Raw genomic sequence first — 10921 nt, 5'->3', positions numbered from 1 at the left:
AGAGGTGATTTGAAGTCTATTTGAACTGACTTTATATTACGCATAAATATTTATATTTTATCTAAATAACTGCGCTGTAAACGGACTTTTTTTGTGGTTTTAAGTCACGTTTTCGGATCCGTCAGGTTTTTTTTTTTTTTCGTTTCGTTTTTTCGGGTTTTGGTTTTTTTTTTTTTGTTTTGTTTTTGGGGTTTTTTTTTCCGTCGTGGGAAAAGTTTTTTCGGGAGTCTCCGTATCGTTCTCGTGTTCGTTCAGTTCAAAGTTGCCCCCCCAACCCATCACCCCCCCCTCCCGGTTTGACACCCCAGCACCCCCCAAAAAGCCCCCCCCGGCTGGCGCCCACCCCCTCGGGGGGGCTGGGGAGGGGCTGGGGGGTCTCTCTTTGTCCCCCCCTCCCCATTTGCGGCGTGGTTGGGACCACCCTGTGCCCCCCCCCGGGGGGAGCACCGTGTCTGTCCCCCCCCACTCCCCAAAAAATCGCCGCTTTTTCTATAACCAGCCGTGTTGTTTTAGTGACTTTTTTGATAATTGTACAGGTTTTTGTGAATTTAAATTTATTTCTTTCTATATTTTTAGGACCAATCTCGTTTTTAATAAGGTTTAGAGGAGGGGGGGCGGCTCCCCCCGCCCTCCCTCGCTGTTGCCTGTTGATGTCCCCCCCTTCCCCCTCCCCAAAAAAAGAGTTGTAGGACCCCCCCTGCCCCCCCCCGCGTGTTGCGTTCGAGAATAAAAAACTCACGTTTGATAAACACTCGCTGGTCTGAGCCCTTTGTGGGGGGAAATTTGGGAATTTGGGGAGGGGGATTTGGGAATTTGGGGGGAGATTGGGGGATTTGGGGGAGGGGATTTGGAAATTTAGGGAGATTTGGGGATTTGGGGGAATTTCAGAATTTGGGGACTCCTGAGAGGACACTGGGGTGAAATTTGGGGGTGAGGGGGAGACCCTTGATGGGGTGGAATTTGGGGGGAAATTTGGGGGAGGGGGATTGGGAAATTTAGGGGGAGATTGGGGATTTGGGAATTTGGGGGAATTTCAGAATTTGGGGACTCTTGGGGGACACTGGGGGGTGGAATTTGGGGGTGAGGGGGAGACCCTTGATGGGGGTGGAATGTGGGGGTGAATTTCGGGAGGTGGATTTGGAAATTTGGGGACATTTGGGAATTTGGGGAGGGGGATTTGGGAATTTGGGGGGAATTTCAGAATTTGGGGACTCCTGAGGGGACACTGGGGGTGGAATTTGGGGTGATGGAGGAGACCCTTGATGGGGGATGGAATTTGGGGGAATTTGGGGAGGGAGATTTGGGAATTTGGTGCCTCCTGGGGGACACTGGGGGACTTGGTGATGGAGGAGACCCTTGATGGGGGATGGAATTTGGGGAGGAATTTGGGGAGGGGGATTTGGGATACTGGGGTGGTGGGGGATGATGGGGGAATGGAGACCCTTGATGGGTGTGGAATTTAGGGCGGAATTTGGGAATTTGGGGACTCCTGGGGGACAGTGGGGGGTCAGGTGGTGGGAGGTGATAGGGAAGTGGAGACCCTTGATGAGGGTGGAATTTAGGAATTTGGGGAGGGGGATTTGGGGATTTTGGGGGGAATTTGGGGACTCCTGGGGGGATACTGGGGGGCTTGGTGATGGGGGGCTGAGGGCAGAGGGGTTGTGGGAACCCCTAATTTGGGGGTCCCTTTCTCCCTCCCCCATCTCACAACAGAGCCACATTTCCTTTTCTCGCCTTTTTATTTAAAAAAAAAAAAACAAAAAACCAACCTCGAAGGGGGTGTCGGGGGTCGCGGGGTGGGTTGGGGGTCGCCGGGGGGCGAGCGCGGAAGCAGGAGGAAGAAAAATACAAAACTAGAAACCTCTCGAGATTTTCTTTTTTTTTTTTTTTTTTAAAAAAAGCAACTTAAAAACCTGTACAAAATGCGCTACGTATAAATTAAAGGGGGGGCCGGGGGGGGCCGGAGGGGGGGGTCTCGGCTTCTCGAGCCCCCCCCCACCCAGGGCTGACGGGACCCCAAATCTCAGCCCCCCCTCCAAACCAGCAGCGGGGTAGGGGCTCAGCACGGGGGTCCCAGCGCCCCCCCAGCCCCGGAGGGGGAGGAGGGTTTTTTGGGGGGGGTCTCCCTCTTTGGTTCCTTCCTTGGGGGGGCTGCTGCCCCCCGACCAAAGTGGGGGCGCCGGGCAGTAGCAGCAACAGGGGGGAGGTGGGTGATGGCTGGAAACCGGGGGGTGGGGGGCGTCACCCCTGGGGGAGGGGGGGGCAAAGGGTTGAAGCCCCCCCAACACCCCCAAAGCGGGGCTGGGCGCCCCCCGAGCTGTGGGGTGAGGTAGATGTGTGGCGGGGGGGGGTCCCGCTGCCCCGGGTGGGGGTCTGGGGGACCTTTCTGGGGACCCCCCTGGGCTGGGGAGGGGGCTGGAAGAACCGGAAGGCCCCTGGGCAGAGCTGGGGGGAGCTGGAAGCGATCTGGGGGGGTTTGGGGGGTTTTTCACCCCCCACTTCGGGAAGGGACGGACGGACAGACCCCCGGCGTGGGGGGCGCGAAGCCTTGGGGGGCTCAGCTTCCCCCCCCCGCGACCCCCCCACCCCAATCTTTGGTTGCAAAAGCCACCCCCGCGGGACCCCCTGATTGTCGCTGGGCGAGGGGGGGGCGGCGGGGGGGGTGGCCCGGGACCCCCGGGGGGGGCGCGGGGGGCTCTAAAGTGCCTGGTTGACCCTCGGGGCGCCCGTCGAAGCTGGGGGGGTTGGGGAGGGGGGGTTATTGCACTTGACCGACCCCCCCGGGGGCAGGAATGGCTGGGGGGGGGAGGGCAGCACCCCCGGCCCTGCGGGGGGGCTGTGCCCGGAGATTGGGGGGGTGGGGGGGTTCTCATCGTGGCCCCCCCACCCCGGACACCCCGAGCCGGGGGCACCGGGCAGCAGAAGGCACGGGGGGCACCGGGGCCGGGGGGGCCGCGGGCCCTGGAAGCACGAGGGGGGGGGGGCGGCCGGGACCCCCCGGCCCCCCCCAGGGGTGGCGCGCGGCGGCTTTGCCTATTTTTTTTTTTTTTTGCCTTTTTTTGCCTTTTTTTTTTTTGCCTTTTTTTTTGTGGGTTTTTTGTCTTTTTTTAAAGTTTTTTAGAAAACGCGGGAGGAAGAAAAGCCCTCCGAGGGGGAGGCAGGGGGGACAAGGGGGGGGCAGCGCACCGGGACCCCCCCACCCCACCCCGGGCTCAGAGACCCCCGTTAGGGGCTCGGAGCGTTCCCGAGGCCGCGGTGGGGTGGGGGGCACCGGGAGGGCGGGGGTCCCGGTGCAGCCCCTCCCGGTGGGTTCGGGGTCCCTCGGGCCGGGCGGGGGTCCCGGCGCAGCCCCTCCCGGGGGAGTGGGGGGGTCCCTCGGGCCGGGCCCCCCCCGCCGCTACTTGGGGTAGGGGTAGGGGAAGGCGCCGGGCTCGGATGGAGACTCGATGGGGCCGTGGGTCGGGGCGGCTCCGCCGTCCTGCGGGGACGGGTTAATGCACCCCAAACCCTGCACCCCAAATAATCCTGATTCCCCAAATCCTGCACCCCAAACCCTGCACCCCAAATCCTGATCCTCAAACCCTGCACCCCTAACCCTGCACCCTAAACCCTGCACCCCAAACCCTGCACCCCAAATAATCCTGATTCCCCAAACCCTGCACCCCAAATCCTGATCTCCCAAACCCTGCACCCTAAACCCCAAACCCTGCACCCTAAACCCTGCACCACAAATCCTGCACCCCAAACCCTGCACCCCAAATCCTGGTCCCCCAAACCCTGCACCCCAAATAATCCTGATCCCCCCAACCCTGCACCCCAAGCCCTGCACCACAAATCCTGATCCCCCAAACCCTGCACCCCAAACCCTGCACCCCAAATAATCTTGATCCCCCAAACCCTGCACCCCAAATCCTGATCTCCCAAACCCTGCACCCTAAACCCCAAACCCTGCACCCTAAACCCTGCACCCCAAATCCTGATCCCCAAACCCTGCACCCCAAATAATCCTGATCCCCCAAACCCTGCACCCCAAACCCTGCACCCTAAACCCTGCACCCCAAACCCTGCACCCCCAACACCCTGCACCCCAAATCGTGATCCTCCAAACCCTGCACCCCAAACCCTGCACCCTAAACCCTGCACCCCCAACACCCTGCACCCCAAATCGTGATCCTCCAAACCCTGCACCCCAAACCCTGCACCCTAAACCCTGCACCACAAATCCTGATCCCCCAAACCCAGCACCCCCTTTATCCCCCAAATCCTGCAACCCCCAAATCCTGATTCCCCAAAATCCTGACCCTCCCAAACCCCCAAAACTCACCTCCAGCGGGAGGGCGGGTGGCACCGGCGGGTACGGCGGGATGAAGGCTCCGGGGACGGCGGTGGCAGCAGGGACATACTGGGGACAGCGGTGGGGTGGGGGTCAGGGGGTCTGGGAGGGAGTCAGGGGGTTTTTGGGGAGGGGGGGGGGTCATGGTGGGGTCTTACCGTGCCGGCGCTGCCCAGAGAGAGGTGGCCGAGCTGCTGGGCCAGGGGGGCCACCACGGAGGGCTGGAGGGGGACGGCGTGGTCCACGGCGGGGGCCAGCACCGCGCCCTGCATGGCACCGTCAGTGTGGGGACATGGGGACATGGGGGACACGGCGGGGGGGACACGGGGACAAGGGTCACAGGGACATGGGGGGGATATGGGAGAAGCATGAGAACCAGGGCCCTGGGGACTTGGGGGGACACAGTGGGGACACAGGAACCGGGGCCATAGGGACACAGGACAGGGCCATGCATGGACATGGGGACCAGGGACGTGGGGACACTGAGGGACATGGCAGAGACACAGGAACAGGGGTCATAGGGACACGGGAAGGCCATGGGGACACCAGGTGACACAGGAGGACATAGGGGGACACAGAAGAGACAGAGGAACAGGGGTCATAGGGACACAGGAGAGCCATAGGGGGACACAGGGACCAGGGCCATGGGGACACAGCGGGGACATGGAGGGGGATATAGGGACGGGGGCCATGGGGACACACTGGGGATACAGGAATCAGGGTCATGGGGGGACATGAAGGCCACATTTGGGGGGGGACATGGGGACCACCAGTGCCATATAGGAGATATAGGGCAGGGGGACACAAGGACAGGTGACACATGGGGGACATAAGGAAATACAATACAACAGGATGGTGGCAGGGGGACAACACATAGGGAATGGGATCATGGGGACACATGGGGGAAGACTTGGGGACATACAGGGGATACAGGAGGGGAACAGGGCATGGGGACACATAGGGACCCACAGGGCACACACAGGGCATGGGACACAAAGGACAGGGGGGACACTGGGGACATGGGGCGTTACACCCACAGGGAGGGACCATGGGACAGCCCCCAGGGACCCCCACAGCCACTCTGTGCTGACAGTGGGTGGGGCCTGGCTGAGGTGGGCGTGGCTTCCTGGCAATGTGGGAGGGGCATATTGAAGGGGTGGGGCTTTATCGGCAGGGGTGGGTGGGGCAAGGGTGGGTGGGGCACAGGTGGGGTCCCAGCATCCCCTCCCCCATCAGGGCGGGGCAGGTGTGGGTGGGGCAGATCCACGGGGGGGGGGCTCCCACCCTCCACCCATCAGGGCGTGGCACAGGGCGTGGCACAGGGCGTGGCACAGGGCGTGGCTCACCGTGGGCTGCACGAGGTAGGACTGGTGCATCCAGGTGGGGCCGTGGACCTGCAGGTGGAACCAGGTGGGATCACGTGAGGTCTCCCACGAGCACCCCACCCCTTCCCCAGGTGGGGACCCCCACCCAGGACCCCCCAAACCCTCCATACCTGGTAGGAGGACACGGGGGAGGGCAGGTAGGGTGCCAGGGCGGCGGGGGGCAACATCCGGCCGGGGGCCAAACCGTAGGGCGCTGGGTAGAACCTGCGGGGCGGGGGGTCAGGGCTGGGGGGGCCACGGCCGGCAGCCCCCACCCCACCGGGAGCGGGGGGGCCCTGAGGCACCCACCCGTTCTGCAGCGCCGTCGCAGGGTCGTAGGCCAAGGTCACGGTGCCCTGGGGAGGGGGAGAAGGGTCAGCGCTGCCCCACAGCCCCCCCGGAGCCCCCCAAATTGTCGTGTCCCCCTCACCGTGTCGCCGTCTCGGGCCCAGGCTCTGCCGTTGGACACAAACTTGCCCTGGCTTTGTCTCTTCTTCTGCCCCCCGTCGGCGAACTTGCAGAGCAGGGGGTCTGGGGGGGCTAAGGGGGGGTGTTAGTGGCGCCAGCCAGCCCCCAGCACCCCCAAAATCCTCTCCCAGGACCCTCCCAGCCCACCTGGCACCCCCGGGGGGGTCTTGATGAACTTCCCGTTGAAGTGGGTGATGACAGCCTCGCATTTCTCCGTGGATTCCATCCTGGGGGGAGCAGGGCTGGGCCAGGGGCCACAGGCGGGGCCCCCCCAGCTCTGTGTGTCACCCCCAGCCCTGTGCACCCCCCTCCCCAAATTCGTGCAGCCCCAAATACACTTCATCCATCCCCACGTGCCCCCCGAGACCACACCCCTCCAGCACTCCCCACCCTCTCATGCCCCCCAGTCCCGTGCAGCCCCCCCGAGTCTTATGCACCCCCCCAGCACTCCTTCTCCTGGGTCCCCCAAAGCCCCACAGCCCCCCCAGCTCTCTGCAGCCCCCCCAGTTCTGTGCAGCTCCCACCCTCCCAGTGCTCCCCCAGCCCCTGCATCCCCCCCCAAGTTCCTGCCTCCCCCAGCCCTCCCCATCTTCCTCAGCCCCCCCACACCCTGCAGCCCCAGCTCTGTGCAGCCCCTCCAGCACTCCCAATCCTCCCATCCTCCCTGCAGCACCCCCAGCCCCATAGAGCCCCCCACCCCTGTGCACCTCCCACCCTCCCAGGGCCCCCACAGCCCCTGCAGCCCCCCCAAGTCTCTGCCTCCCCCAGCCCTTCCAGTCTTCCTCAGCCCCCCCACAGCCTGCAGCCCCCCCAGCACTCCCAATCCTGCCAGGCCCCCCCAGCCCAGCCCTCCCAGGCCCCCCCGTACCGTGCGAAGCCCACCCCCCGGCTGGCCCCGTGGGGGTCCCGCAGGATGCGGGTGGAGACCACCTGCCCGAAGGGCTTCAGTAGCGCCTCCAGCTCCTGCTCGTCCACGCCCAGCGGCAGGTTCGAGATGTACAGGTTGGTGGGGTCCTGCTCCTGTTGCTGTGGGGGGGTCAGGGGTTGTCTGGGCCCGTTGGGGGGGTCCCAGGTGGCTCTGGGGGTCGAGGGGGGGTCAATACCTTGGCCATCTGCGCCTGCACCCCGCTGGCCTTCAGCGCTGTCACGGCCTTTTGGGCAGCCGTGGGGCTGTCAAAGTCCACGAAACCATAGCCTGGGGAGGGGGCGAGCGGTCAGAGAGACCCCCAGGACACCCCCGGTCCCCCTCCAGCCCCGCTGCCCCCCAACCTTTGCACTTGTTGGTTGTCTTGTCCAGGATGGCTTTGGTGGAGACAATCTTCCCATAGCTGGGTGAAGAAAAGGGGGTGTCAGACCTCAGTGGGACCCCCAGCCCTCCCTGGGGGGCTCTGGAGAGGGACAGTGAGACCCCAGCCCCACTCACGGCTGGCACAGCTTGACCAGGTCCTGGTCCGTGGTGCCGGGGTGCAGCCCCCGGATGTAGAGGTTGGTCTTGCTGAGCTGGTCTGGGGCCCCCCCGGCAGGGCTGGGGCTGGGGGAGCCCAGGGGCTGCGCCGGGGGCACATAGGGCTGCTGGGGGGGTCGGAGGGGGTCAGCACCCAGCGTGGTTCTGCCGCAGCCCCCCAAAATCCTGCCCCATCCCCGCGGGACACAGCGGGGAGGGGCTGCCAGACCCTCAGTGGGGACCCTGCCCATCCTGGGGGTCCCCCAGGCTGCGGGAAGCACCCCCGGGGAACCCCCCCGCCGTTCCCGGAGACCCTCGAGCCGCAGGCAGCGGCAGCTGGAAACCTCCGGGCTGATGTCAACGTGAAAACATGAATCACCCTCGGCTGCCCCCGCACCCCGGCCCCCCCCGGCCCCCAACATCCCCCCCAAACCCTGCCACCCCCCCGGGAACGCTGTCACCTCTCCCGGGACCCCCGAACCCCATCATTCCCCCCCAAACCCCATTATCCCACCCCTGCGCCCCATTTTTCCCCCCGGGGTTCCCATCAGGCCCCGAATTCCCCCTTGGCTCCCCATTCTGCCCCCATGGGGGTCTCCATCCTTCTTCCTGCGGGGTCCCCACCCTCCTCCCTCCCCCGGGACCCCCGGATTCCATCACCCTCCCCCGGGGGTCCCCATCCTCCTCTCCACCGGGGTCCCCATCCTCCCACTCAGGAGGTCCCCATCTTTCCCCGCGGCACCCCTGGACCCCCTCACCCCCCTAGGCCATCATGGGCCTTGTCATCCCCCTGTCCCACGGTCCCCATCACCCTCACAGGAGGGTCCCTGTCCCCTGTCCCCCACCCCAAATGCCACCCCACGTCCCCCCCCAGCTCCTCGCACCCCCCAAATCCCCCCGCTGCTGCAACTCGGCGTGTCCCCGCGGGGGGAGGCGGGGTGGGGGTGACCCCCTCTTCTTCTCCATCCCCCCCTCCCCCAGCACCGCTGACCGCAGGGAAACTGAGGCACGAACGGGGGGGACGACGACGAGACGACACCGCCGGGACCCCCCGAGGACCGCAGGGGGGACATGACCGGAGGGTGCCACCCGCAGGGGTGTCCCCGCTCCGTTCCCGGGGGGGATGGCCGCTCGCTGGGGTGTCCCCCCCTTCTGAGAACCCCACTCCCCGCCCCCCCCAGGCCTGTCCCGCCGGGACGGCCCCGGACCCGCCCCCGCCTGTCCCCCCCGCCCAACCGAGCCCCCCGGTGACCCCCGCCCGCCGCCCCCCGCCGCCGTACCTTCTTGCCGCTCTTATTGTAGGCGAAGGCGGGGAGCCCCGAGCGCGGCGGCACCGAGAGCAGCATTTTGCCGAGCGCGAGGGGCCGGGACCGGGCGTGACGTCACACCGGGAGCCAGCCTGGAATCCGGGCGGGCCCCGCTGCACCGGGTCCTAGCGCCGGGCCGCGCCCGGGGCTGCCCGTCCTCTCCCGGTGTCCCCGCGGTGCCGCTCCTCACCTCCCGGTGCTGCCCGTTCTCCCCCGGTGTTCCCCGTCGTTTCCCCCGCCGGTGCTGCCCGTCGCCCCTCGGTGTCACCCGCCGCACCCTCCCGGTGTTCCCCGTCCTCGCTGGGAGGTGCCCCGTCACCTCCTCGGCGTCATCGCGCAGCCCCGGTCCTGCCCCGTTACCCCCTACCCCCCCGGTCCGGTCAACCCCCCCCGGTCCTGTCCCGTCCCTTACCCCGTAACCCTCCGGTGTCACCTCTCATCCCCCCGGTGTCACCCCCGGTGTCACCCCCTGTGCCCCTCGCCACCCCCCCAGTCACCCCCGTCAACCCCACGACAGCGACGATCCCCTGGGGGTCTCCCCCCACCCTGGGTATTGTACCCCCACAAATGAGGCCACCCCGTCCGACCGGGACACCGGAGGAACACCGGGGGGACACGGGGGGACACTGGGGCGACATCCCACCCCACGCCCTGCCGCAGCGGCGTCACCCGGGGTGTCGCCCCCACGAACACCCGGGGGGAGGCTGCACCCCCTGAGCCTCCCTCCACGTCGGGGGGATGTCGCTGCCCCCCCACCCCAATACTGCGCGGCCCCTTTAAATGAAGCCCCGCCCACCGCCGCCATTACCCCTCAGCCCCGCCTTCCCGCCTCACCGTGGGCGCGGCCATTTTGGAGGCGCTGGTCACGTGGTCGGACACCACACCCCGCCCCCGCCATATTGCCGTGGTTTCTGTGTCACGTGACTCCAACAGGCTCCGCCCCTCGGCTGAGGGCGGGTTGGGGGCCGCCATCTTGGAGTCGGGAAAGGGGGGAATTTGGGGGCACCTGAGGGGTCTGTGGGGCCTCTTGGGGGTCTGTAGGGCGAGATGGAGGGTCCTAGGGGGTTCCTGGAGGTCTTCAGGGCAGGATTGAGGGGTTCCGAGGGGTCTGTAGAGGAATATGAGAGGATTTTAGGGTACCTGGGGGGTTTCTGGGGCATCCTGTGGGCAACTGAATGTCTGTAGGACGGGGTAGGGAGTCTTAGGGGGGTCTGGGGGGCCCTGAGAAGGTGTATGGGCAGGATGGGGGCTCCTGAGGGCACCTGGGGGGTCTGTGGTGTGTCTTAGGGGCATCTGGAGGCACCTGAGTGTCTGTAGGACAGGAGTGGGGATGGTCTGTGGGTCAGGATGGAGCACCTGGGGGGTCTATAGGGCAGCATTGGGGGGTCCTGGGGGGTCTGTGGGGCATCTTGGGTGCACCTGAGCATCTGTAGAACAGGACTGAAGGGTTCTGAGGGGTTGTGTGGGACACCTGGAAGCACCTGGCAGGTCTATAGGACAGGATTGGGGGGTCCTAGGGCACCTGGGGGGTGGTCTGTCGGGTAGGATGAGGGGGCTTGGGGGACCTACAAAGCAAGATGAGAGGGTTTGGGGGCACCTGTGCCATCTGTAGGTCAGGATGGGGCACTTGGGGAGCTCTGTGGGGCAGGATTGGGGGTCCTAGGGGGGTTTGTAGGTCCTGGTGGTCCCCAGAGGGTCTGTGAGGTGACACAGAATCCCAGGAATGTTCTGTCAGGGGCAGAACGGGGGGTCCCAGCCCAGCTGTGCCCACCGTGGGCAGGGTCTCTGTCTCCCCCCTCCTCCGTGGTGCCCCTTGTCCTGCTCGGTGTCCCCCTGAGTGTCACCCCAGAGTCCCCACGAATGTCCCCTCCCTGTGTCCCACCACGTGTCCTTTCCCTGCGTGTTCCCCCCGCAGTGTCACCCCCGGGGTGTTCCCTGCATGTCCGTCTCGACTGTCCCCCAATTGTCCCCTCCAGTGTCCCCATGCCCATCCCCGATATGTCCC

General features: G+C 65.5%; 1 protein-coding gene across 1 annotated transcript; it reads right to left on the bottom strand.

Annotated features, from left to right (window-relative positions):
- Positions 1–3248: 3248 nt before the first annotated feature.
- RBMS2 (RNA binding motif single stranded interacting protein 2) lies at positions 3249–9120 on the bottom strand. The gene is made up of 13 exons (XM_085041007.1): positions 8890–9120; positions 7589–7737; positions 7435–7493; positions 7269–7360; positions 7034–7191; positions 6313–6392; positions 6128–6237; positions 6007–6053; positions 5829–5922; positions 5680–5727; positions 4492–4599; positions 4325–4402; positions 3249–3478 (listed from the first exon to the last, which is right to left on the bottom strand). Exons 1-13 carry the CDS (start codon positions 8953–8955, stop codon positions 3398–3400), a joined length of 1170 nt encoding a protein of 389 aa, XP_084897133.1. The 5' UTR covers positions 8956–9120; the 3' UTR covers positions 3249–3397.
- Positions 9121–10921: the final 1801 nt, after the last annotated feature.

The sequence above is a fragment of the Lichenostomus cassidix genome, chromosome 29 (assembly GCF_008360975.1).
Source record: "Lichenostomus cassidix isolate B80296 chromosome 29, HeHo_3.0, whole genome shotgun sequence".
Lineage (NCBI taxonomy): Eukaryota > Metazoa > Chordata > Aves > Passeriformes > Meliphagidae > Lichenostomus > Lichenostomus cassidix.
The sequence above is the reverse complement of the archived record's forward strand: the minus strand, read 5'-3'. Positions and strand labels throughout refer to the sequence as shown.